A 27,990-nucleotide genomic window follows, 5' to 3' on the forward strand; every position below is an offset into this window, starting at 1 on the left:
TTTAGTTATACTTAGTGGCACATTTCATCAATATTAGTGTCCCCCAACTTCCACCAGAGGGAAGCAAAGTATCTACCTCCTGAGTCACAAGCGAAGAAGAATGAGTTCCTACTTCCTGTAACTTTAGCTTGATGCTAGTTTAGCATCAACACCTAGCCCGCTTTCTAACAGCTGCCATGAATTAAGACCAAATTACGGCACCCGGTTCTTTTTAACGTCACGGTAGGTAAAACATGTACGTATAACTTTTGAGAAGTATCATTATAAAAAAAAGCTTTTGTCGCGTTTCATAGTGGCAGTCGACGTTAGTGAGCTAACTTAGCATGCTTAGCACGAATGTTTACACAGCTGGTTTAACTAACGGCTGCGTTAGCCAAGAAAGCCTCGGTCTGTTGGTTAATAAAAGCCACTGACATTGCTGTTGCTTTGGTAGTTACGCTCGGAAATTCTCAACTAAGACAGCTTATCAGTTTGTAAGTGTTTTACCTTCGCGTTTTTGTCATTATTTTTGGCTTGGTGTCATTGGCAGGTACGTACATGTTACACTCGACCAGACAAGCCGTCGACAGCTTAGCTTTGAAATCAGGATCATGTTAACAGCTGAGTACTGTAGATGGGTGATATTTGTATATTGAAACTGATAAATAGAAAAAACTACTATACTATCCTATACTTTACTATGGTAGATTGCACTTCATAGTGTGAATATACATATTTGGTGCCACATTTTTTCTAAAGCAGTACTCTGCAGTATTTATATTCTTCCCATTCTTGAATGTATATATATTTAACGTATTATATATGTTGTACATATTCTCCTTATTATTTCTACTTATGTGTTTTTATTGTTCATTGTCAAATAATACACATATTTAATATTTCTTTTTCTATTATTTTTTATCTTTTCTCATTACTTTTACACATTGTAATGTCACTTAAGGCACAACGTTTAGTATTTGTTACACACTTGTCATACTCAGGACACCAGACATGATTATATTTTTAAATATTTTACATATTAGTGTTAACAATGTGGCATTTTGCAGATATTTCTATTTTAGATTTTTAATTGCTTCATATTTTATTTCTACTTCTGTGTGCTTGTAAGGGACAAAAAAAACCCCACAGGGATAAAGAAAGTATTTCCGGTTCTGATAATGGTCTTACAGCAAAGGCACTTAAATCAGCCATATTAACGTCTGATTATTGTCGATGGGTGTCATATGAACTGCACTTTTAACATTTAAAAAATACTAAGATTTTAGGGGACCTGTGAGTGACTGTATTTACCATTCTCAGGAATACATCGTACATTATTGTGTGTAGTACCCGTAGCTGTCAGTAATCAGAAACCTGTCCTTACAGTGGCTGGTTGGAGAGACAGAGGTGTCAGCCATGTATGCCTCTGGGAAATACAGCTCGCGGGGCCCTGCTCTTATCCCAAGAATGAAAACCAAGCACCGCATATACTACATCACCCTCTTCTCTGTGGTGCTGCTTGGCCTCATCGCCACCGGGATGTTTCAGTTCTGGCCCCACTCCATTGAGTCCGCAGCTGACTGGACTCTTGATAAACGCAGTGTTCACGATGCACCTCTGGTGCGCCTGCCTGTCTCCAGCCCCATTCCAGAGAGGGGTGACCTCAGCTGTCGCATGCACACCTGTTTTGACGTGTACAGATGTGGCTACAATCCTAAAAACAGAATCAAGGTAACTGTCACTCAAACAACCCCTAATCTCACTGAGTATACACAGAGACTGTCCTTTCAACATTTTGCAGTTTTCCTTGTTGAAGTTTTGACCAGTTGTTGAAATGGTTGCTTTTGTAGGTTTACATCTACCCTCTGCAGAAGTTTGTGGATGAACTGGGGGTTCCCATCAGCAGCACTGGATTGTCTCGAGAATACAATGACCTGCTGAGTGCTATTTCTGACAGTGACTTTTACACTGACGACGTCACCAGGGCGTGTCTTTTTATCCCATCTATTGATGTGCTGAACCAGAACTCTCTGCGCATTAGAGAGACTGCCCAGGCTCTGGCAATGCTACCCAGGTAAACACTTACACCAGAATCAGTCTTGGAAAATAAATGGCTTTAATCAATTCTAACTTTGCAGCTTTTGTCACTTTGAGTTGCTCTCTAGTCATTATGAAACTCTTTCTCAAATTACTCTCATATCTGTGTTGTTATCATTGTTACATCCTAAATGTAGTGTTATAACCAGCAATTATTTTTTTAAAACCAAATAATATATTGATCATTTACATTCTAAAATATCATAATGACCAGGGTCCACATAAGATAGCGATGTCACAAGAGCCCAATGTGATGTCTCAAAATTTCTCTTTTCTGGCCAACATTAAATAAAAAATTTAATTAACTGTCATTTGAAATGGAGAAAAGGATGTTTTTTCACATTTGATTAAAGTGACTCTTTGCTAATAACTCTTATCATTCATTGATTTTCTTTTAAAATAATTTGTCAATTAACTTTTCATTTAAGCACTAATCTTTTGTATGATTTGGTAGATGGGACAAAGGGATGAATCACCTACTTTTCAACATGTTACCTGGAGGCCCTCCAGACTACAATACTGCCTTGGACGTTCCCAGAGACAGGTATCTATTGCACATCCTAAAAACCATCTTAATGTTTAAGAACAGGTTCATTATAATCTGCATGGCAATTAATGGGAATACGAAGAACAAAAATCCTCAAATTTAGATCAAAGGATAGGCTCAGTGCTTGAATTTCATTAATCAATGTAGTGTCATCAACCTTGACATCAAAAGCTTAAAAAATGTATATAAAAATACAAATTTTATGGGTGCCCAGTTGCTCAGTTGGTAAAGTGGGCACCCCATGTACAAAGGCTGTTTCCTTGCCTCAGCAGCCATGGGTTTGATTCAAACCCCGGCCCTTTGTTGCATGTCATCCCCTCTCTCCCCCTTTCACACTTACATCTGTCCTATCGAATAAAGGCAAAAAGCCCAAAAATAACCAAAAAAAAACCCAACAAAAAATTCGATTTAAAAAAACGGGTGGGGGATTTCTATGAGCTAGGTACAGATTCAAAATAATAATAATTTGTTGTTTACATATATTGTCACTGAGATAGTTTATTTTCATGTTACAATGGATTATGAAATACTGCAGTTGTACCTGAGGTGTTAAGAATGATCATTTGAGGAAGGTGAAAGATATATTTACAAGCAATTAGGAGATAATATTTTCAAGAGGCCTTGAAGAGAAGTTTCAAATCTGGTTGTATTTACCAGTCAGTGAAGGGCCCATGTGTCTCAAGATGTCCTGTAGGCTAGAGTGATGGCTGAGGATGGAAGAGGTTGGGTTTATGAACGTAGCCTTGAGACAATGAACACTATCTTGTAGCTGTAAGGAATTTCCTGGGCTCATCCAGATGGAGTCCATTTGGCATGGATCTTCATCAGAACCAGGTGTGTGTGACTGACGGTGTGTTTCCACTTTATATTCACCTTGCCTTGAATAGAGCAGAGTATGAAATACTTTTCATCACGTAGTGGACTACATGGGATCTATTAACTAGGGCACTAAGCCTTGTTTGATGTCCCTTCATGTCTCACAGCAGCATTGTTGGTAGCAAAAGTTCTCATTGGAAGCTAATTTTAAAATGATGTTCCTGTAGCTCTGCTGAATTCCCCAGAGTGTTGAAGCATTGTTACAGTCCAGGTCCATTTGTTTCAGAGCGCTGCTGGCTGGAGGCGGTTTCTCCACATGGACCTACAGGCAAGGTTACGATGTCAGCATCCCAGTTTACAGTCCCCTTTCTGCCGATGTTGACCTGCCTGAGAGACAACCTGGGTGAGCACATCTTACACATTAAGTCCTCTTCTTATGTGAGTGTCACAGTGTCACCAAATTACTGTCACTTTACCCAATTCATCCATCAACAACTTCGCTACAGAAAGTTCTCCAAGGGAACATAATGATGTATGATTGCTACAGTGGACTTCCAGTCTAGTCATGCTTCTGAAGTTATTTGTATTCAACACTACGAAGTACAACCAGTTGCATATTTCCTGTCTCCACCCCCACCCCCAGGCCACGGAGATACTTTATTTTGTCTTCTCAAACTGCCATCCACCGAGAGTATCGTGCCGAACTGGAGCGCCTGAAGGAAGAAAATGGAGAAGCACTGCTCCTCCTGGATAAGTGTAGCAACCTCTCGCAAGGTGCCGCCTCTGCACGAAAACGCTGCTACAAGGGGCAGGTTTATGACTACCCACAGATCCTGCAGGTGAGAAGCACAACTGCACTTAAAGTGTTTATTTCAGAGAGTATCAAGATGCACTATTGCTTTTAAATGCACTACTTTCCTGATTTTGGCAACAAAATGTTCTAATATTGTCAAAACCCGCCTCTTAGGCTGGACAAAAAGAGGGAGACACACAGCTAATTTAACAAATATTTAATAAATTAATAATTAAGTGATTTATTATGTGAAAATAATCAAAATAAGTACAAAAAATGCACAAATTGGTAGGAAAAATTCTATAGAGTCAGTAGTATAGGGAGTGGATGAGTGGAGATGTGCTGTAGGGTTGTAAGAACAAATGAAACAGACAACACTAAACACGGTGTGGTGAGGAGGTCTGCGAGGACAGACTGACTGCTTGTAGCATCTGTCCCATGCCACTGATTGCACTCAATCAGTTCTGCTGCCCTGAAATGAAAAAAAACACAGCATAATCAGAGAAACCAAGCAGAGATGCTGCCACAATATTGATACCACCAACAACCAGCACTTGTTAGAGGCAGAATGAGAGCTGGACACATGTTTAAAGAAGTATTTCACCGATGTGAAGACAATCCTCACATGAAACTAGGCCATCTCTGCAATAGAAAGATGCAAATACTTTCTAAATTGGTGCTACATGACCAGAGACAACTGAGAAAAATGACACTTCTGCTCAAGAGGTGGAGAACCTACAACTACCACAATGCATCGCGCCTTACCAGACGCTCCCGCTGGTGGATGACATAATGTGGACTGGTCCATGTGAAATAATGGCCGCAGGTTACAGTTAAACTGTAAGCTTAAACAGATGTTTCTGAAAACATTTTGAGGTAACAGAATCTTGATAAGTATTTGATCAGCGCTGCGTAGTTTTACCGCTTGAGCTCTGCTTATTTGGCCTCCATTTTGTGTAGGAAGTGGCATGACGTCCACTTCCGGTTCACAAACTCTTGTACTACAACTAAACACAGCATTAAAATATGTTTCTGGAAATATTTTAGGAGAGAAATAAGCAGTGCGGTAACATTATCTTGATCTATATTCAGTCAGCACTGCCTAGTTTTACTGTTTGATTGGATTTCAGTCCGAGTTTGAGGGAAAGAGAGAGGGACAGGTAATTTTTGATCAGCTGTATATTGTTTGTCCACGCTGTTGTTGGTTATGTGATTTGGAGGAGTTTCGCTGTGGGTAGAGAAAGGATATCTAGGCACCAGCCAGATGGAGGAAAGTTTAACACAGTTCATTTACACAAAGCTGGTCGAAAATTGGCAAAATGTCCCTTTAAGCAGTCCACTCACTCACAGGAACACTGAAGCTAGGTGACTTTGGTCAAAATGCAGTTAAAGGTCCTGAAATATGCTTTGTTCAAAAAGAAATGTGTAGCAGTAGAAATGGGTCAATAGATTTTAGTGATAATTAGTTTGTCCCATTAAGGGGTTTGAATTACTAGAGGCCCCACGATACAATATTTTCAAGATAGGCAAGTTTCAATTTAATATAATTCAAATATTAAATGTTTTGTGATGTGCCAAGTATTGCGATACATTGTGATTTCTTACCTTTTTTCATCTGCAAATTATGTCCTGGAGGAAAAAGTTGTTGTCTGTTTGTTCTAATAAGATAAAGTTTTCAATCTGTTCATCTCACTTCATTTTTTCTAGTGGACTGAAAAAGCAATGGATTTTCTTACTTTAGTAGGCTATCAAAAGTTTAATTTGTATTTGCAAAATTAATTTATATGAAAAAAAGATCAGTACTTGGCATCCCTGCATTGATACAATATTGCCACACAAAATATCAAGATACTATCCTGCATTGTTTTTTTTCCCCCCACATTTATGTCCCACTGACAATTTTTCCCAATGTGTCTCTACAGGAGTCTTCATTCTGTGTGGTTTTGCGGGGGGCCCGTTTGGGTCAGGCTGCCCTCAGTGACGTGCTGCAGGCCGGCTGTGTCCCGGTCATCCTCGCTGACTCCTACATTCTGCCGTTCTCTGAAGTACTTGACTGGAAAAGGTGAGCTTAAGTCACCAATCAGCTGAAAAACAAATAATTGGTTCGAGAGTCTGCCATTTTTTGGTTTTTTAATGTGATGTTTCTGATTCTGCACAGAGCATCGGTGGTTATTCCAGAGGAGAAGCTGTCAGAGATGTACACCATCCTAAAGAGTATTCCCCACAGACAGGTTGAAGAGATGCAGAGACAGGTAACGCTCATAATGTACTGAAGAACAAACATGTCTCAGCAAAACTTATTTAAAGTGCCTTACATTTAGTTGCAGTTTGAGAGGTTAGATTGACACGGTGGTCAGAGGTGCTGTCAGTGGGGTTAGGGCACATGTCATGTGTGAGATGTGCCTTTTCCGTAGCCAGCCAACAAGTTTATGGAAGCTGAAACAAATTTTATGTGATGTGTGAAAGACAGAAATTTGGACACCACCTTTACTTTTTCTAACTTTGAATTTTCTCCATTGCTCAAAAAGCTTTCAGAGGACTCAACTATGTTGATTTTAGCTTGAGTGAAACAAACTGAAGACGGCTCACTCTCTCTTTCCATTTGATATCTGTGTTGAGCCACAATAAACAAAAGTGAAAGCAGCTTCGAGAGAAGTGCAGCCAGTTCAGCTGCTCCTCGTTCCCTTGTATCAACTTTAGTCCATTTACTAATTATACTGGCCAAACAGACATTTTAGGCTGAGGGCTCAGAAACGGGCTTGGAGTTGGATTACACCAGACAAGCTCAAAAACATGACTTGCTCCTGAGATGGGGGTTGGGGTTTATCCTGGTGCGTATAGCTCACGGCTAACTTGGTAGTGTGGATCTAATATTGTTATCCGTTGGTCACAGTACTCCTCAGTCTGCTTTGACGGTGTACAGATGGATTGAATTGGTTGATACACGTCTGAGGCATTTCTCCACTGAGGCAATTGTACTATGAATTTGGTAAAAGGCACGCTGTTAATTATAAGTCACATTATAAAATCCCACAAGGCATGTTATTTTCTGTCAACACAGTGCTGAAAAAACACGTTTTTTTTTTTTTTTTAATTAATTTATTTTTTACCAAAAACAAACATTGGTTGAAGATTTTGGGAACATAATGGTGATCAAAATGTTCTTTAAGCACTGTTTTCTAGGAAAATACAGAATTTAAAATGTCGAAAAAGCAAGCTGTCGGCATCCCACATATCTAGCTTTGTTTAATACTTCATATTGAAGCCGGTCTCAACCTTAAGAAACCAGTGCTAACTGCAGGGACTGAAATGCAATACTGAATAAAAATTTGAAATAAATGGAACATTTGGGACATTACTACAGTCCATTTCAACTAGATAATATGTAGTGTTATAAGGGTCCACTCATGTCTGGTATCCTTATCTGTGAGTGCTCTCCACATTCCCTGGCCTAAAGATGGAGTAATTTAATTTTTCCTCTTTTATGAGAAACATTTTCATTCGTGCTGAGAGCCTGATTTCTTAAAGCAAATATTCTAAAAATCTCAACCATCAATTCCTTTTCTTTTTTTATGAAGTTGAGTTGATGCATTTCATTAGTTTTGCCAGCAGAGGGCTCAGCAGCCTTCTCTTTCAAAGTGTTCAGTGTTCCCATGTGGACTGACCTGTGCTTACAAATGTAATAATAGAAATACACAATGCAAACTTACCTCAAAAGAAATAACATATGATGGACAACTTATGTTTCACCTCTCTAATGTTGTTCAAGGTATTGTCAACAGAAATTATATTTATTTTTATAACTGTCGGAGGCCGGACAGCAACCTGGGATAACAACAAAACAACTGCACCAAAGATAATAGTGGGGTTTTGAAGGGACACTGAAAGGTTGATTGACCAAAAGTGATAAACCTAAAGATCCTCTCCACTCAAGAATGTGTTTTTATGTCCCCTTAAATGTCTGACTTTGACTATACTGACTTGTATCTGTGCAAAGTGTGTCACTACAGTATATGTTTTTACTTTTCTCTGCTGAAGGGGCTGTTGTCTGTGCACTACCCTAAAATCTGAGATTTAGTCCAGGCGAGCTAGATCAGGTACATAACTAATACAAAAGCAAATCGTTTTCTAACATGCAAATACCAGCACAGAAACCCAATACCTCCGATAGTGAAAATTTTTGACATTTTTGAGTGTGCAGTTTTTGGATGTAAATCAGACCAATGTGAACACAATGTAGCATTGTAGCTGATAATATTTTATTTTTCACAACCACGAATGTTATGTCAGTGAATGCCAGGTTAAAGCTAACAATCTAACAAACAACATAAAGTAATACTGTAAATGTTGCTAACTATATTTACCTTTCCCCTATGTCAGATATGTTTGCTGTTTGCTGATTTTGGTCTGACTGAGACTAGAACATATATGTCTGAATCTCTCCAGTATTTTCTATCCAACATTAATTCTAGTCATTTTGAAACACATTTCTCTTTCACCAGTCAACCTAGTGCAGGCAGTGGTGGTGGGTAAGGTAAAGCCCAGATTCAAAATTTTTCAATATTTAAAAAAACCCCCAAAACTTTTTATGTGAGAAAGCCATGCTAACCAAGATATAAATCATACCCTAGGGTATGTTAACATGCTATAAAATTTGATTGGAGAGGAACTGCTTTTAGTGGGAAACAAATGCTCTCCTCAAATTAGTATTCATTGTTATCTATCAGTGGCCTTTCTGGCAGGAAAAGTGACTTTTATTTCACATTTTATTGTTTTTCGTTTGATTGTTTATTGACAATAGCAAAGTATCATCTTCTTGATTGGTTCATTCTGCACTGACAAATAATTGGGTTAACTCAAAGGTAAACCCTACCGATATTTGAGCTCAACACCCAAACAAATACACCCCCCCCCCCCCCCCCATCAGGTCTCCTTCAAAAGCTCTGGTAAAATCTCCATTGTCATTTACGTTTCATTTTCATCATGATTTAGCTATGCTTCTCATGGACCAGGATGTTGAAGAGGGAGAGTAGCTGGGATAGTGTTGTGTGGCTCTTAATTTTACATTTACAGAACCAAAGCTGTGTTCAGCTGTGCTTTTTTTTCATTGCGTGCACAGAATGGATGACTAACGGACTGTGAGGAGATATTCTCTGAATTTGCCAAATGTATTGGATTAGAATTGCAAACTCCACTTTTAACGAGCATGTCTTAATAGAGATCTGGTCAAATTTTGATGGACTACTGTTGAGCTTCCATCAGTAGCCAGCAGACTCTGCTCAGACAGCAGATCTCATTTTCAAATTTGAGATGATGTAATGGCATCCATTTCGGTCACATTTTAAAAGGCCACATATTAAACAGCTATGAGATGTTAACAGTGCTCAAGTGAGTCAGTGTTTGTGGACTAAATTCCACGAGCTGTGTTTAGGTCATACCCTCAAAATAGGACGCATACTCCACAGATGTCTGTTAGATTAACAGAGCCAAATAAATTCTTTTATTCTTTTATTAAATCGGAATATGTGAGACGGGAGGAGCGAGTTATTGCTGGAGAGGGAATTCAAACTTACTCCTCATGCTTTCCTTCACTACTGCCTTGAGCTTCAATCGAACAACCAGCTTTTCTTTCAGACAACTGATCCAACTGTCCTCCCTGCCTTTTTGTAACGTCCTAGCACTCCACTATCCAGAACAGCACACTGGCTGGAGATGATTTATAGAATATGTCAAGTTGGTCTCCTCTCCTTTATATGGCGTCTGCTTTTCCTCAGTCCATTCATTTTTTACATGCATCCCCTTAGACAGAACTAACCAGTCAGCTGGGATGACTACAGGTGTCAGTGGCTTTTTGGTCAGTCAGAAATGTAATAACGGCTTCTTTATCTTTCCAATCGAGAGTTGTATATTTGATATCCTTGAACTATCAGATGAGGGCCTCTGACAGATTCCTCCTTTCTTTCCTTACAGTCACTTACGGGTGGGCCATATATTGATTATATGAAGTCTTGATGTGTCATGGTTTGTTCCACGTTGGCTATATACAAATCATTTTTGCGACCTTTGAAATAGTCATGTCTTTTTTTTTTAATCCACAGACATAACTTTTTTTTTTTTGGCAGTTGGGTTCTCTCGATCTCTTGCCTATGGCTCTCTCCCTTTCACAGACACAAAAAGAAAAAATGGCCCGCAAACATAATTCGTCACACGCAATCCCTTACACATCCAGCTCACTCTCTCCTGGGCAAAGTGTGAGCAGGCGAGGTGTGTGTTTTTTTTATCGTCCGGGCCCCAGACCACGTCTATTTAGTTGCATTTTGTAACCATGGAAAAGCAGTGTGGGTTGCAAATATTAATATATGAACTGGGGAGCTGTTAGTTGCTTGCCGCTCATGGTGAATAAATCCTCACGATTAACGGCGAACTTCCAGCCTGAGACGAGCTGTGCGCTTCAGATAAAAACACAAGTGGTTCAGCTTTGATTTATTTCATTATGACATCACTTTATTTAACTTTGTAGTAACAGTGGTTTACTTAAAGGTATTCTAGCGCTGCTTTAAGTTTACAACAGTAGCTACTTTTTAACTTTATTGTAACTTTAATTTATCTAGTAGTGTAGAATTTGAAGTATTCTACAGTAGTTTTACGGGATTTCTTTTTGTATCCCAATATAGCCTAAAAATATGGCTAATAAATAATGTATTATTCCATATCGCCCACCTTTATAAATGCAGGAGTTTTTAGAGCATGATTGCTGCAGGTTAAATATAATATCCTGAATTAAACAGTCCTCTGGTGGGCCTCTGTGTTGCACTGCAGAATGGTTAGAGCCACACAAACCAGTGTCACTGTCTGTAATCACGGAAACCATGAGACTAACGAGCACCAAGACTGTACACAGATGAAGCCTGCTGCAGCGGCTTTAAATCGTAATCCTGTAGACTCAAAGTTTGTTTAATTTTAGCAATTCTAATAAGGACTGATTTACACATGGGAGACCAGGTTATTATTGACAGGTCATGTATGTGTGTGTGTAGAAATGTTTTGATCACAGTTAAAAGTTAAGTGCTAATAAATCTTGAGCAAAACAATATTCCCAGTGAGCAGCTCACATGATTGAAAAGGACTTGGTTTCACTGCTGTTTTTGATTATGTTAAAAAACGCTAATGATTGCCTGGTTCTGTCCACAGCTCACTGGCTTCCAATTCTGCTCTATAGGTTGAATAATCTGTCAGGCACTTGACAACTTCCTCTGAGTTGAACAAAGTGATGCAGACTACTGTAATATAAACTGTCTTTGACATTTTATTTTAATGATTTCAAACAACAAAGGAGTGGGAGCTGCTGGGGAACTTTCTAAACTAAAAGGAAACGAGAGGATAATTCGCTTTTAACCAAGCGTTACATCGGGTGACTGTAAAGTTTGACGTACAGAGGAATATATTTTGGACCTGACTCTGCTGAGATTGTTCGCATTATTTCCCAATATTTTCAGCAGGTTTATAGCTACAATTTGCATAACAAACAATTTGCTTTTTATTAGTGAAATGATAGAGTTTATGGATTGAGTTGCTCTATTTGCTGCTATATATCTTTAGTCAATAGAGCAAAAAGGAACAAAGTGTAGACTATAGGCTAGACGCTGCAAATGGAAGATGGGGTAAAGGGTTTCTCTTCCTCTCTTGAAATGCTGTCTCTTGTTCTGTGCTCATAAAAATTCCTGCAGGCGCTGGGAGAGTAGAGGGTGATGGTATGGGCCTTTGGGCCAGCACAGTTTGCTTTCTGCCTCCCCCCCGTTCGGAAAAGAAACTTTCATCACTGGCTGATTTATGGGCCGTTGGGATTCCCCCCTGAGATTAGAAAGTCTTTTTGGATTCTCCTCACCCCCTCTATAAAAATAAATGCTGTTTTTCTGTTGTTGTTCTTCTCCAGTACTTATACTTATACGTGGCAATGGTCACACATTCACGTGCCAATAAAGATTGTCTTTGTTTAGGGCAAACATAAGTCAGTAATACACACATGGCATGAGGAGGAGAAAGAAATATAGCTCATTGCTTTACGCACAAATACTCACATCCTCTATAGCAGAACTGCGGGTCACTGAGGAGCTGGTCGGGTGTGACAATGTACAACATGGTGCCTTCTGGCAGGAGACAGTGTTGTTTGAAGCATCATTAACTCTTATAGAGTTCTCCTGCCTCTGAACTGTTCCTTGAAGTTTCTAACTAGAATAGGAGTCAGCAGGAGGCAAGGAGGCCAGACGCATATGTCATGGTCAGTAGCACTACTTTGGATGGATCATTTCATTGTAGCTTTCATGTTTCATGGTATGAAAAAAAGAGTTCATGAACCCTACAGAATCTCTTTAAATGTATCCTTCTTTGCATCCCAACAGTAACACTTATTTTTGAATAAAAAGATTCAATATACAAATATTCTTTTTCATCTTTACTCTCTTGGCAGAAAACATTAGCAAAGTGAACTGCGAATGAGGGCAGTTGCAGTCTGGTATTCCAGCAGGAAATGTGATAACATTAAGATATGGGTTTAAGAGTTCAGTTATCATTAAAGTCTGCTTTTCACATCAGAGATCTGTTGAAGCAAAACAGGCACAGTCAAAAGAGATTGTGGAGAGCTTCAGAAGAAGAGTTGTTGAAGAGCCTGGAGAGGGCTGCAAAATTGTCTTTTAAGACGAGGACCAGGGGGAGAGTCTGAATTTTACAGCTATGACTTCACACTGCTGTGAAATGCATGTGAATAAAAATACAAAAACATTATAAGCAATGACAATGTGCCAAACGTTTCATCAGATGCTATCCTTTTCAAGCTAAGGTCAATTATTGTAGTCTATGCAAATTATTCTGTTGGTTTTTTTTGTTTTGTTTCCATTATGTATGTATGTGACATGTTTTGATAATGACAGAATTATTCTTTTTTTTTTTTTTTTTAATTTTTATTACATACGGGTATGTTTGTTTTTGTCATTAATCAATGCAAGTATTTACAACGGTGAATTCCTAACCCTGGCCCTGACCCCCAAACCCTAAGTTAGCCATTTTTCAACATTTTAAATGTTGACTTTTCAGACTGCGCTTTTGAAATTCAACACCATAAACCTCTTCAAAATGCTATAAACTGAATATAACAGTTGAATAGACATAGCATGTTTGGTTGATATACATTTATTACAGGTATAGTGCAATATTGATACTCTAAGCATGTTACATGTTTGCTATTTTTTGCCCATTTATTGTTTTCATTAATAAACATCATGTCAATGTTATTGATCCATAGGCACGTTGGTTCTGGGAAGCCTACTTCAGCTCCATGAAGGCTATTGGCTTGACAACGCTCCAGATCATCAACGACCGCATCTACCCATATGCTGCACGGACTTACGAGCAGTGGAACAATCCCCCTGTGGTGGTATGTAACTGTGTATTTATTGACATTATCACAGTAACATAAAATAGATATTAAGAGGCAGGTGTGATATGTTAAGTAAAAAAAGGCTTTTGAAGCAGTTATTTAAGGTCATATTAAAGGATGTTTAATAAATGTGCATGATTCAATTTGTGCTCATTCAAAGGTAGTGCAATGAAGGACTAAATTGCTTTCAAAATCATTCAGTTATTTTTCCACAATGAATATTTCTTTATTTCCCTGACACAAAAAGGGGAATAAATCACAACAAAAACAAAATAAACAACAACAAAACATCAGTATCGGCTGTTGCCTAAATTGTTATTTTAAACATCGGTATCAGCTTAGAATTTCACAATTGGTGCATCCCTGACTTATACAGTGTGTGATTCTGTACTGTGCTGAGCTCCTTATTTGTATTCCTAGAAGTCTTTTGATTGCAGACATTTGATTGAAGCCGGTCTAGGATAAAGCTTTGACCATACAGACGCTCACAGTGCCACATAAGCTTCCCCTCTCTCCTGTGTCTTGTAAATCAATGCTTCTGTGGCAGAGTGACTGTAGATGCCTTCAGACTTTTTGAAGCACCACACATGCTGTGCTTCACAGTTTGGTGTACACCCAGCAAGCTCCGAGGCAGCTTGTTTGTGTCAGCAGTTCTGTACTAGGATGCCTCCGTTGTGGTGAAAAATAAGTTCCTGCATGTCTGAGTCATTGTGTTTGTAGAGAGTACGCTGGATGTGAAGAATGGTGTGTGTGTGTGTGTGTGTGTGTGTGTGTGTGTGTTAAGCATCTCTGTGGTTGTGGGAGTTTGTGGCTGCAGACAGCTTGGCTGAGCGACCATCTCTCAGGAGTTGTTAATCAGCCCAGTCTGATCTAGAGTCTCTTCCATCCTCTGCCTGTGGGGTGAAGGCGTGCGCATGTGAGCTGGCGTGTGGATGCATAATAGTGTCTTTGCATCTGTCAGATATTTACAAGTATCCCGAGTATATGTAGATCCACCGAAGTGCTAAGATTAGAGAGGTGGCAGTCACAATCGGGTTGCGTTGGTGTTAATAAGCAGCACCTTTCTGATGTTTGTCATCTCAGTTCTGCTCAAATCTGAACAGTCAGTTAGCACTAATAGACCCAGCTGCCCATGCTTTACCATGGGGGCCTGTTTTCCTCAGAGCAGGTAGCTTGTTAGTCAGCAGTTACACTTGACATTGCCCACTTATGTCAAAATGTTTTGTCAGAGCGTTCAGCCCCCAGTCCAATCTATCAGCATCACTTCAGGTCTTAAGGTTTGTCCAGACCCAGTGGAGGTTAATTGTGTCAGGGTACAGACCTTTGGCCATTCCTGCCTGAGATGGGAGATGAAGTGTTTTCTCGATGGATTCAGTGAATGGATGGTGAGAAGAACTTGCACAGAGCAGTAAATAAATCAGGCAGACATTTTTCCCCCTCTCCTCCTGTCGTCTTTAGGCTGGTAATTGAAAGCACATTTCCCAGGATTGCTGGTGCCTTTAGAGGGGGGTTCAGAATAAGGGACAAGCTGCTTTTTGTTTTGGAGTGGTAGGTGGTGGGCATAGCTGTAAGGTTTCTACATTTCAAGAATTGAAGCATCTCAGAGTTTAAAAAAAAAAAATGTAGTGATTGGCATCTTCTCCCATCTTGTCTCCTGTTTATCCCTCTTTGACTATCTTTCTCCCCTTTTTTTCTCAATTTTCCATCTCCGCACACCCTTTCATCCCTTTGTCTCACTCTTTCTTCCTCCTGCCCTTGTGAAGTCTCCACATTTAAAAACACACACACAAACATACTGTAAGTAAACAACAGATGACATACCTGAAGTCTTGATTCTCTACGTTTGCATTTAGCTGACAGAGAAGCCCAGATTGATGGATGCAGAATCAGATTACATTCCTAAAATATTCAAAGCCGTTCCATTCAGAAAGCAGATGTAACACACGGATAACTCTTAAAACATGTGCATAATCAATAGTGAATAAGTTAAAGTATAAATGTCTAAAAATTGTAAAATTTGAAGGTATTAACAAGAGCAAAAAAGGCCTACAGGTCCTACACTGTTCACTCATTATGGATGGGATTATCTCAAATACCCTTAAAACTAAGAGTCAGCACTTAATCCTCAGAATCTTTTCTTATGAAATCCAGTTGGCTGAAGAAGAGCCAAAATGATAATAATAAAAAACACACCAATGTCCTAATATTAATAAATTGTACTATGCTTTGTGTTGCAACTTTTTGTTTGCATCATTCAGGAATAAATTAAATGTTAGATTTAATACATCGCCACTGTGCATTAGGGCTGAACGATTTTGGCCAAAACTATAATCACAATTATATTGATCAACATTGATATCAAAATGATTCATTGATTTTAGAGACAAAATATATTTATTTCACATTGTTATTTAAATTAACTGAGCACTGCTTTTACTTCCACGTTGACCAAAATATAATACTAAAAATAAATATACCATCACAGAATGCACCCAAATGAAAACAGTGTTAATGTGCAGAGAATACATTTCACACATTAATACTGCAGTAGATGATTTTATTTAACTGTAGGAAAGCAAAAATCCTATGGCGATAAATATTCAATTAATTTTGCGGCCCTCCTCTGCATCTATGGACATTAGTAATTACTTTATGTGTAGTTAAAGGATGAAGAATGTAAATAAAAAATCAGTGGGAGACATTCTGAAAGGTGGTTCTTGATTTTATCTTGCTTTTAATCTATATTGAAGACACTCAAGTTGTTCAAATAGATAAATAAAATTATTTTTTCTTTCTTTAACGTAATATATAAAGTATAAGGACGCACATCTGTTGGTGACAAAACGAGTCACGGCTTTCTTTTCATCTAATTTATTTTGTTGAACAAATGACTTAAGTGGTCTCTTCCTCTTTTATTTGGTTTAAATGCATCTGCGCTGCATATACGTATGTGATAGTTTAATTATATACCCCCTCCGCTTGTTTGACAATGTGAGAATGACCACAAGGAAGTTTCCACTTGCCAGTAAAGTGAATTTTTATTGGTGGAGGAGTGACTGATGTTGTGTAAAACGCAGCGGCTGTGTCTCTGTTGACAGACTTGTGTTGATGCTGTGGAAGGATTCACATAATCAGTGTGTGGCCACCTGGGCCCAGAAGAGAAACAGGGTTTATATGCACTTCAAGGAGCCCACAGATTTACTGTGTTAGATGCGCTCTCTTTGGCTTTGGCTTTCTTTTTTTTTTTGAAGCCTTTGATGAAGTTTATCAAGAGTGAATCCTGATGCTGCTATATTTGCAAGTGTTAGTGTGGCACATGCTTGTAAATAAAATATATGGTTTGCCTTTGTATTTCACTCAAGAAAACAACTTTTGTAAACAAAAACTTTGTTTGCACAGAGACAAACACTAGTTGTCTCTGCTTTGGAGCCTCTGTAACCTTAAAGTTTAGCATTCACTACACAAATATGATCAGAAAACTCTCCTGTGGCTTCCTTCATTTATCAGCGCCACTTGATCTAAGCTGGAGGAAGTGCGGCTCCCAGGGTTTACAAACCATTTTAAAGGGGAGCAATGAAAGAAAAGCCAACCCCCCCGCCCTCCTCGTCTCTGTCTCACTCTATTTGTCCTGTATCCCAGAAAACCCACCATAATAACATCACAAGATGCAGTAAATTCACGTTTGCCAACCTGTTTTGTTTGCAAACTCCTTTCCGGTCTTTCTTTTCTTCCTGTAACTGCTGCTTCCGTGGGGTTAACTTGGCATTCTAACTGGAAGCTTTTGGCACTCACGCTGTGCCGTTTTAGACCCCGAGAGACATTATTGGATGATTCTTGCTCCATAATAAAAACCATAATCTGGAAATCACTGCAGGTGACCTCACTGTCCAGTGAAGCACTATTATAGTGCATTAAATCATGGAAAACATGACAGGCGAGTTAACACAGAAGACATATGGCTAGTTCTACAGTAGCTTTTCATGGAAATATAAAGGAATGAATGATATATGATAATAATAAGAGTTTTGTGGCCTAAACATACAGTTTTTTCGTCTCTGTTTCCTGTCTTGTGTAGAAGTGGTCCAGTGTGAACAGCCCTCTGTTCTTGCCACTCATCCCACCAAGAGCACCTGGGTTCACGGCAGTGGTGCTGACCTACGATCGTGTTGAGAGTCTCTTCCGGGTCATCACTGAAATCTCCAAGGTGCCAAGCCTGGCTAAGCTGCTGGTGGTGTGGAATAACCAGAACAAGAGTCCGCCTGAGGGTGAGTGTGAACGATTCTCTTCAAAAATAAGGTTTATGAAGCTTTCCAAAAGAAGTTTTTGTATAGTGGTCAAAGGGTAAGGTTTTAGAAAATGTAAAAAAAATAAAAACCTTTCATTTAATCAGATTCAAGGGCCCCCCAGTAGCTCACCTGATAGAGCGTATTCCACCAAGGCTCAGTCCTTATCACAGTTGCCCGAGTTTGATTCCAGCCCGCGCCCTTTGTTATCCCCTCTCTCTCCCCCGCCTTCTCTGTCTCTCGTCAGCTTTCACCGTCAAATAAAGGCAAGATGCCAAAAAGTAATCTCTAAAAGCTAATTTAGATAATTTTTAAGTGTTGACTTTGCAAATTTAAGGGTTTTCCTATGAATAATGCAGATAATTACTTTTTTTAAATATACATTTTGGAGAATTTTTTCCCCATCAAAATGTCATTCATTGTAAACTTTCAGTTATTTAAACTAGTTAGATATACAAAGTTAGACTTAAAGAAACACAAACAGGAATTAAAAATGTATTTGTAGGACTAAAAATGCCTGATAATTGTCTTCACAGTCTCATATTTGTTAATGTTCATAATACTAAGTGAAAATCTGACATTATATATTATAGTGTATATAAATTGCAAATAATCTGTAAGACTGATTCTCTTATTCTGAATGACAAAAATCAAACATGCATACAAATTCAAATGTAGCAAATCACACACAAATTACAGCAAATGACTTTTACGATGCATTTGAACAGAACTTTTGAAACACTTTTGATCCTGCCACATTTCCCGTGTGCTTAAATAGCTAAGACACAGAAATTAGATCATTTGAACAATGTTGCTCTTTAATTATATTATGATGGGTTTTTTTATTACATAGTATTAGTGTGATAATTAATGTGATAACGGTTTTGAATATGATCAAGGCTTTTTATTTTAATTAGATTGCTGCAATTATTATTTTTTTACTTTGCTGCTGTTGCATGAAACTATTCAACTTCTCCTTGGCAACTGAATAGTGAGTTTACCTTTGCTCTGTGACATTCTCTAATTGACAAAAGCATCTATGAATACAAACATGTTTTAAATGAGCAAATAGAATGTTAATTAAATAATTTAATGTCAATTTTGTCTATTTTACAAAAGTAAAAATGAGCTAATCGCTTGAACGTTCATTGAATGATCAAAAGCACATAACGGAGAACTCTGGGGTTTAACGTCATTTTTTGTTATAGTGAATGATGGATTTTTTTTAGTTAAACACACTTAGAAGGCAATTACCTGACCACCTATGTGAAATAATGACCTTGATCTCTAAATCATTCTCATTGATTCAATGATCAATCTCACTTTACATACACAATGAAAAAAACAGCTTCAAAGATATATAGTAAAAACACTTTTTATGTGTTATACTGAATGACAAACACACATGCTACCTGAGAGCATTAAGGTCACTAATACTATACTGATAGTTTGGAGTGATCTGTTAACATTGCATCATGTATCAGCGGTTCTTCAGGGTTGTCACAGATTGTCAAATGTCTATCAGTATGCGATGTGATCTAAAATGGCTTTTAACTTTAATGACATCTGATGAGCCCCATGTTTTGGAACAAAATTACATCCTATATTATCATAATTTTAAAAACAGTATCATGAAATGCTTCTATATTTTGTTGAAAACACTTAAACAACTATGCCAAAGGTGTTAATGAAAATCTTTGCAATATTTTTGTACGTTTTTTGCATCGTTCTCTCATGAGACTTTTGCTTGGGAATCTTGTCCCAAATAACGTTTTCACACTTTAGAGCTCAGAAACTTCCATAATTTATAATAGTTTAATGTTGATACATCAATGTATCAACTCAAATAAATACGAAACAAAAATGGATTAATTTGATACTGATTAAATGTACATATTTTGTTAAATTTCTGTTTTAAACAACAAATAACTAGCCCTAGACAGAAAATTGACATGTCTCGTCTTTGGTCCTTACAGACTCATTTGAGGTCTTTCATTACTGTTGATCGTCAGATGTATTCCATCATTGATGTGTCAAAGTATGCTCTTATTATTTGTTATTTATTGCACCTTGCACTGTAATTATTTGCCTTAATAGGGCAATTAAGTATACAACAGTGACTCGTGCTTTGCCCCACTGACTGCATAACTCAGATGAAGACTGTTCTGGACCAGGAATTAAATCGGTCCTGCTGCTGTAAGAGTTGGCTAATGTAATGAAGTAATGAGACGACTTTGAAGTGCTCCCTCGTGGCTGTGAGTTGCCTTTTCATTAGAGGCATCAGCGGCGCCTGGCTGGAGCTTTGTGACCCATTAGAATTAACAAGGGGCCATTGACGGGTCAGACTCATGGGGCTCAGTCCAATATGAAGGCAGATTTCCCCATTTGCACTGAGCCTTGATCTGATGTGTTTACAAGCTCCTATTTTTGCTTCCTCTTCTGTTTTTATAGTAAAATTGTGACCAAGCAAATAAATATTTTGTTTTGTTTTTGTTAGTTTGTTTTTTTAAAAAAAGAATCTAGCTTTATTGCCTTTCTGTTTGTGAATCTGAAGATCGTGTTTTGTTTTGTATCAGACTTAAATGACATGTTTATCAAATTGTTTTGACATGTTTCCAATGTTTCTGGCTGTTTTTATGAATGATCTCTAGCATCTATGGACCAAATCACAATGTCGGCTTTCAAAAACTTCTGTGTAGAAAACCCCCGCATCACCCTTGATATAAAGTGACATGGCGCTGAGCAAATGCTGCCTCAATTGGTTCGTTTTTGCCCACGTAAAAAAATCAGTATCAGTTTAAGTCAGCACTATATTTAGAATATTTTCACTGTTTTAACATGCTGTAGACAGCCCTTTCTTACGCTGAACTGGAGTTGTTTTCTCAAAGCCACTGGACTCCAGTGACAGAAACAGTAATTTTGCCTCACAGAACAAGAGAGTTGCTGGTCTACCGCTGCCTCAATTGGCTATGTGTAAGGTAAAGGGGTGGAAATATAAAAAACAGCATACACTTACACTGATATTGTGTTTTTTAGGTGGCCAAATCCATTATGCTGCAACCCCAGTCCACAGCAATAATGTTATATTGCTTAGCTTTTGTACCAGTAGGTTTGTTGGTTGTTTTTTTTTTTTTTTTTTGGTTGGTTGGTTTTTCAAAGATGCCAGTAAAGCAACAACGTCCATAAAATAAGCAGAGCAGAAATGTCAGATAGGTCAGACCACCTTGTTTTAACTATTTATCTTTAAATGTTACACTTACAGCTGAAAATGACAACATCCATAAACAACTTTGCTGTCTACTGAGACTCCTCAGCTTCTGAAACTGAGATTAACTGCCGCACAGCAACAATAAATGCAGAATAAATAAAAGTCACGGTTTATTTTCCGCAGCATAGACTTCTGTTTTGTTAGTTCTGGAATACAATTAAGGAAGTCTCAAAAAAATCAACAGTATCTGCATTTTGATCCATATGAAGGTTGGGGTGAAGCTTTAAAATTCAGATAATGGTCTATAATTCCCTCACTCCTACTGTCTCTCTCCAACCTTGGAAATAAATGAAGGGATGACAGCAACACGGACAGAATAAAAGCAGAAACTCTGGCCGTTTAACATAGCAGTTTTCCTGACAATAGCTTCTGACAGGAGACCTCAGACGTGGTTAGGAGGTCCTGGAGCTTGTCTTATAGGCTGCCAGGCACCAGTTACCCCATTAATGAGGGGACACATTCTGTGTGATCTGTCTGTGCCATAGTCCGTGCCATGGACACTGCCCAAGATCTTTGAAAAGCTGCCCTGAAAAAACACTTTGTAGATCTGCCTCATGAAGAATCGTAGTGTGGTTAGTTTTGCACGTGCTTGAGGTTGACGTAGTGATACGAGTCAGTGAGTGAAGTTAAATTCCCAGAGCACTGTTTTCCACTGGCAGGACAGACTTCAAATATCTCTGTCAGTGGTAGATGACATTATAATTCCTCACCCAGCTTTAGACACTGACAGTGGCCATATTTATAATTTTGTACAACCCCTCAAAATGCAGTGGTGGAGGAAGTATGCAGTTCCTGTAAAGTACTAATACCTCACGGTGAAACTAGTATGTTACAAATAAAAGTCCCACATTGAAAATGTTACTTGTGGAAAAATTACTATTACTATTACCTGATTTACTAATCTGGAATATATACTAAAATATTAAAAATAAATAATGCAGGCAAATCTTAAAAAAAAAAAAACAACAACAAAACAATATAAATTGACTGATTATCAAAAATAGTTGCGAATTAATTTAATAATTTGCATTAACTGTTGGGTAGTTTTAATTTATAACAAAACAGTTTAGTTTACAAACTCTTATGTTTTATACAAAAAATCTTATGTAGAGGAGTAGAGGTTTCAAAAGGCATGAAAAGAATATACTCAAGTTAAAATAAAGTATCTCAAATTTACACTTAAGTACAGTACTTCAGTAAATGTATTTAGTTACATTAAGCCACAGAAGAATGTTTGAAAAAGGTATTTAAGTGTCACATACTGTAGGTATGTATTTATGTAAGGCTACAACTAACATTTACTTTCAATATTTGCATATTATTTTCTCCATTAATTGATTAATGCCCATCACAGTTGCCCAGAGCTCAAACTGACGTCTTCAGTTAACTTATTTTGTCTGGCCAACAATCCACAATATTGAAACTTAGTCAACTTACAGTCATAAAAAAAATATTGTCAACAAATCTCATTTTAAAGGGCTTGAACCTCCAACTTTGCCAATTTTTCATGAAAATCCTCTGAACCTTTAATTTATTCATCGAATTTAATTAAATTTAATTTAATTTTCTGTCAACCTATTATTCCACTGAGTTGTTTCAGCTCTGTATGTATTTTTATTAAACTAGGAATGTGGTTGCTAAAAGTGTGTTGTTTCCTCCCGGCAGAGTCTCTTTGGCCAAAGATCGGTGTTCCTCTTAAAGTCGTGCGAACCAAAGAAAACAAGCTGAGTAACCGTTTCTTCCCCTACGACGAGATTGAGACAGAAGCTGTGCTAGCGATCGATGATGACATCATTATGCTGACATCTGATGAGCTGCAGTTTGGCTACGAGGTGAGAAAAAGGCCCCCATTCAAAAAAAATAAAAAATAATAACCTTGACCATACTTTCCCGTCTTCCCTCTGACGGCATGTATTGCAGGGAACCATTTCAAGTTGATCCCAGAGTTTAAAGTCATTCAGGGAGATTACAGTCTCATTCTCCACTGGTTGGGGATTTGACTGCCTGCTGGATGTGTTTGATGTGTGAGGAATGATGACAGGTCTGGAGCTGATGCTTTCCATGCACACATACCTGCTGGGCCCCACTTAGGCCGGCACACTCACCTGAATCCATTTAAATGCCATTTGATAAAATTGTGCTCAGTTTAAGGATAATTACATGGAATTACAGGCGGGACAGAGGAGCTGTCTGTCTGACCAGATGATCAGACTGGCTGCTGGTGTCAAGCTTGAGATATTCAGCCAATTATAAAGCTGCTTCTATCAAAAAATATTTCAAGTTGACTCTCAGTTTTTATTTTTGGCTCAGACAAAAATGTTCACATATCTTGAAATTTAAGACTAAGTTTTTGATTCTTTAACTCTCTTTTAAAACATCCCTTAATCATTCATCTTTTAGTGTAAGCCATCAATTTAATTCATCTGAAAATTCGTTTGACAGTCTGTTTCCTGTCCTTCCCCAGGTATGGAGGGAGTTCCCAGACAGGCTGGTGGGCTACCCGGGCCGGCTGCACCTCTGGGACCATGAAATGGGGAAGTGGAAGTATGAGTCGGAGTGGACCAATGAGGTCTCCATGGTTCTAACTGGAGCCGCCTTCTACCACAAGGTAACCTGGGAAAAGCCCGATATTAAGTGGTTTTGGCTGCATGAGCTCTGCCTCTTTCACACACGTACCCTGTAGACTTTTGCTTAGTAATGATGCACACAGAACCAATTTTGAAAAGGAAATGGTCCATTACATGTGGAAATCAAATAAAGAATGAAGTTTGCAGAAAGGATTTGAGAATTTCCTGTAGACATCTGTTTTTTTTTTGTTTTTTGTTTTTTTTGTAGGAGTAAGATTTCATGCAAGAAGATTACAGTGATAGATGAGCAGAGTGTCATAGGTAGAGTGGGGTTATCTCACTTCTACTTAAAAGCTCACACACTCACTTAAGTTCAAAGCTGATTCTAGCGCATTGGTTCCTCCTACATACTCTTGGGTCACTGTGTCAAACAGCGTCTGTATTATTGTACATAATGAGTCTGCAGTATATCTGTATGACCTTTTAATCACTGGTTGTTGTGAATCTGTTTCCATTCCAGTACTTCAACTATTTGTACACATACAAGATGCCAGGAGACATCAAGAACTGGGTGGACGCTCACATGAACTGTGAGGACATTGCCATGAACTTCCTGGTGGCTAACATCACGGGCAAAGCCCCCATAAAGGTACGTTCATAGCTCCGGGTGCTCTAAGCTTGCAGGGGGAGACTGAAGAGTGGACCAGCATCTCTGGGTTTGATCACCTCTCACCCTTTGACTTCACCGCCTCTCCCCCTCTCCATCACACTGACTGTGCCCAGGTGCAGGGGCCTGAGCTAAAGCCCAGCCTTAACCTTCCTTATCTGGGTGTCACTCAATGGCACTCCTCCCTCTGAATATGTTTTCCTAAGCTCACTGGGGCTCACGCACACCCTGCCATCAAATCACAAGCTGCACACTTCTCTATGCCTGCACCAGCAGTCTTCCACCTCCCACAATATCTCCGTCAGGTTCCTTCAGAAAACACCCACCATCCCAACCAACCTCTTCCTTTTCTTGGTGTCTCCTACTTTTTTCTGCACCCACATACATTCACAGGTTCAGAGCATTTGGTGCAGGCATGTGTCGGGGGTGTAGATGTGATGGAGGTTAGACAGAGAAAGGCCATAGATCACCTCTCTCCAACTCTGATTTTTTTTCTGCACTCTGTGCTTCACAAAAGCTCTTTTATGATGGTGCAGACTTATACCATTTTAAGTGGACAGTTTATTGCATCTGTCTGTGCTTCTCAAATTTAACCTACAGTTAATGTGAATTGTCATTATTTGTGTTTCTTTTTTTTTCGCTTCTGTTCAGGTGACCCCCAGGAAGAAGTTCAAGTGCCCTGAGTGTACTGCCATTGACGGGCTGTCCCTGGATCAGACACACATGGTAGAGAGGTACGGCACTTTGTTTTGAAAATTGTGGACAAAATGAGTGCAGTAGTCTCTTGTCTTTTTTTGTGTGTGTGTGTGTGTGTGTGTGTGTGTGTGTGTGTATACAGACTTTAATTGGAAATCTCTTGTTACTCTGCTTTTGCATTTTTGCATGCATGCTTACACCCGCCACATGATTTTGGCTTGGTATTGTGCAGACTTTGTCGTTGTAGAATATTTTTGTAGCTATTTATTTATATAAGCTTTCTTTGTTTTCTTTTTGAATATAAAAAAGAATTTTTAAAAAATTCACTTTTAAATTAGGTGTAAAAAATCATCAAACTAAAAAACTTCTAATGGAGCGCCTGGTGGATCGAGCAGCGCACCATGTACAGAGGTAGTGTCCTCGCCGCAGCAGCCGGCGGTTTGATTCCGACCTCAGCTCTTTGCTGCATGTCGCCTCCTCTCTCTCTCTCTCTCTCTGTCAGATACAGGCAATAAAAGCCCCCCCAAAAAATCTTTAAAAAAATGTATTTAAAAATACCATTTGTCGCACTTCTACTGCAATTTAAAGGTTTGTTTTTTGACTCAGGTGCATGATCAGCAGCACTGCAGTTCTCCGCAGTTTTCTTTTCACTTTCTATTATCAGTAACATTTTCTGTGCATTTTAAGAGAGCTGTGTCAACCGTCAACAGTGTCTTGTTGTAGCAAAACCCACTACAACCTTTGCACAGTGACATAAAAATGTGTATTTATCAGAAAAATGCAGTAAAAAATGTTTCATGTTATTTTTAATCTTTCACTTACCACTTAAGCTTGAGATGCTGTTCTGGGAACAGTGAAAAAAATAAACACATGAGATCAATAACTTGAAAAATTTAGAAGTAATAATAATTTTTAAAAAGTATTTGATTTTATTATTGTATGGGCACCGAACAAACGTAAAGGAAAAAAATGAGAAAGAAAAAAGAAAGAAAGAAACAACGAAAGAAAAAATGAAAGAAGGAAGGAGACAACAAAGGAAGGAAAGAACCAAAGGAAAGAAAAAGAATCGAGAGAGAAGAAAAGAAAGACAGAAAGAAAGAAGAAGAAAAGAAAAAAGACCTTAAGATTGAAGGAAAGAGAACAAAGGAAGGAAGGAAAGACAGAAAGAAAAACAGAAGGAAGGGAGGAAAGAAAGAAAAACAATGAAAGAAGGAGGGATAGAAAGAAGGTAAAGACTACATTCATATACATCATTTTCAAACACCACTAATCCGAAAAATACATACATTCCCGTTTTTAACATAAATCTGGTGTGTTTTCATTCATAGATCTGAGTGCATCAACAAGTTTGCATCAGTTTTTGGAACAATGCCTCTGAAGGTGGTGGAACACCGTGCAGACCCGGTGCTCTACAAAGACGACTTCCCAGAGAAACTCAAGAGTTTCCCCAACATCGGCAGCCTCTGACCATCCTGTAACAGATGTTTGGACCCCGTCACAGCCTCAACACTTCAACATTTGCCACCAATATTGTCCCTTTAATTAGGACATCAATAATCAGACTTAAGCGATTCATGCTCCTGTCACTTCTCATTTCAAGTGACTTTAACTTTAATTTTTAGATTCATTTTCAAAAGCAGGATTATACAGGACATTGAGTTAATATCTTGAATGAAAGAGGAATATAGGAATGGTGATGAGAGCGACTTGTTTATTTTGTTTAAAGTGAGAGATATTGTCAGACATTTACCATTATAAATGCACAGACTAATGTTACATGAAAGGCTGTTTGAGGGTCCCCTTGAGTCTAATGTTTGATGGACAGGCTTACCAACTGGAGGCTTGTGGTCCCTCAGTTACTGATTTGGAGCTGGAAAAAACTCGGCTCCAGCTGCTCTGGAATCAGCGTATACAATGTATATTTGTATTTTGCAGCAGTGCTGTATAATAGTTATAATTTATGATCCTTCAGCTAGGTTTTTTTTTCCTCCTTTCAAACGCAGACATGGACTTGATTCTTTTAGTCGCAGTGTATAAAAAAGTAAATGTTTAGCTTACATAATATATACATACATATATATATATCTGTAGGAAATGATTCTATGACACATTTATGTAGGTTTTATCCAATGGTTAATTGAATGTGATAACACACAGCATGGTGGCTTACAGATGATGTACAGTTAGTGTTTCACATATGTTCTGTTTGAATCAGATTGGACAAAGCTGATACCATAAATCTAACATTTAGAGCGAGTAACTGCTGATTTAAAAAAAAAAAAAACTGATGCTGAGCTACTGGAACATCTTGAATAGTTATTTTACGTTGCCTGTGCAAACCTTTTTTTATATTTATATAAATATGAGAAAAGCAGTGGTGGTAATTGAAGTAGCCACTAAGTCATTCATGAGTTATGTGAACAAACACAAATAAGCACAGGAGGAGTTATGTTTGCCATGCATTTAAAATTATAACTGTATAGTGAATAATAGACAATTCCTAAATCTACAAACAGATATGTAAAAACTCTAGATGCAATGTTTTGTTTTTATTTTTCCAGTATATCTGTTGTATGTTTGAACTTCTGTCCTTTTCATCACTAGTCCTAGCACCAGTATTTAGGACGTAACATTGAGAGCGGTGCAGTCTGTAAGATGCCTTGTGATGGTTTTATTTGCCTTTTTTTAACTTTATTTCCATAAGGTCATTGAAATTGTTTTAAATTTTTTGACTGTTTATGTATTTAAGTGTATATATGACTTTGTAATACATAATGAGTAAAGACCACACTAATACGTCTCAGCGCTCTTTTCTCCGTCTGTGTGAGTGAGGTGGAAACAAGA

At 38.3% G+C, this 27,990-nt stretch overlaps 1 protein-coding gene across 2 annotated transcripts; it reads left to right on the top strand.

Annotated features, from left to right (window-relative positions):
• Nucleotides 1-102: 102 nt before the first annotated feature.
• On the top strand, nucleotides 103-27,940 carry ext2 (exostosin glycosyltransferase 2). Of its 2 annotated transcripts, none has more exons than XM_042510998.1 (15): nucleotides 103-235; nucleotides 1,366-1,710; nucleotides 1,830-2,053; nucleotides 2,531-2,620; nucleotides 3,726-3,842; nucleotides 4,083-4,278; nucleotides 6,155-6,294; nucleotides 6,391-6,484; nucleotides 13,531-13,662; nucleotides 17,741-17,930; nucleotides 22,882-23,048; nucleotides 23,681-23,824; nucleotides 24,304-24,432; nucleotides 25,102-25,184; nucleotides 26,475-27,940. In XM_042510998.1, the coding sequence occupies exons 2-15, from the start codon at nucleotides 1,396-1,398 to the stop codon at nucleotides 26,611-26,613; spliced, it is 2,160 nt and encodes a 719-aa protein (XP_042366932.1). In that variant the 5' UTR covers nucleotides 103-235; nucleotides 1,366-1,395; the 3' UTR covers nucleotides 26,614-27,940. The 2 variants fall into 2 exon arrangements, with proteins under 2 accessions (XP_042366932.1, XP_042366204.1); XM_042510270.1 differs by having other exon boundaries at nucleotides 103-222.
• The last annotated feature ends 50 nt before the right edge of the window (nucleotides 27,941-27,990 follow it).

This window comes from Plectropomus leopardus, chromosome 1 (genome assembly GCF_008729295.1).
Source record: "Plectropomus leopardus isolate mb chromosome 1, YSFRI_Pleo_2.0, whole genome shotgun sequence".
In the NCBI taxonomy this organism is placed as follows: domain Eukaryota; kingdom Metazoa; phylum Chordata; class Actinopteri; order Perciformes; family Serranidae; genus Plectropomus; species Plectropomus leopardus.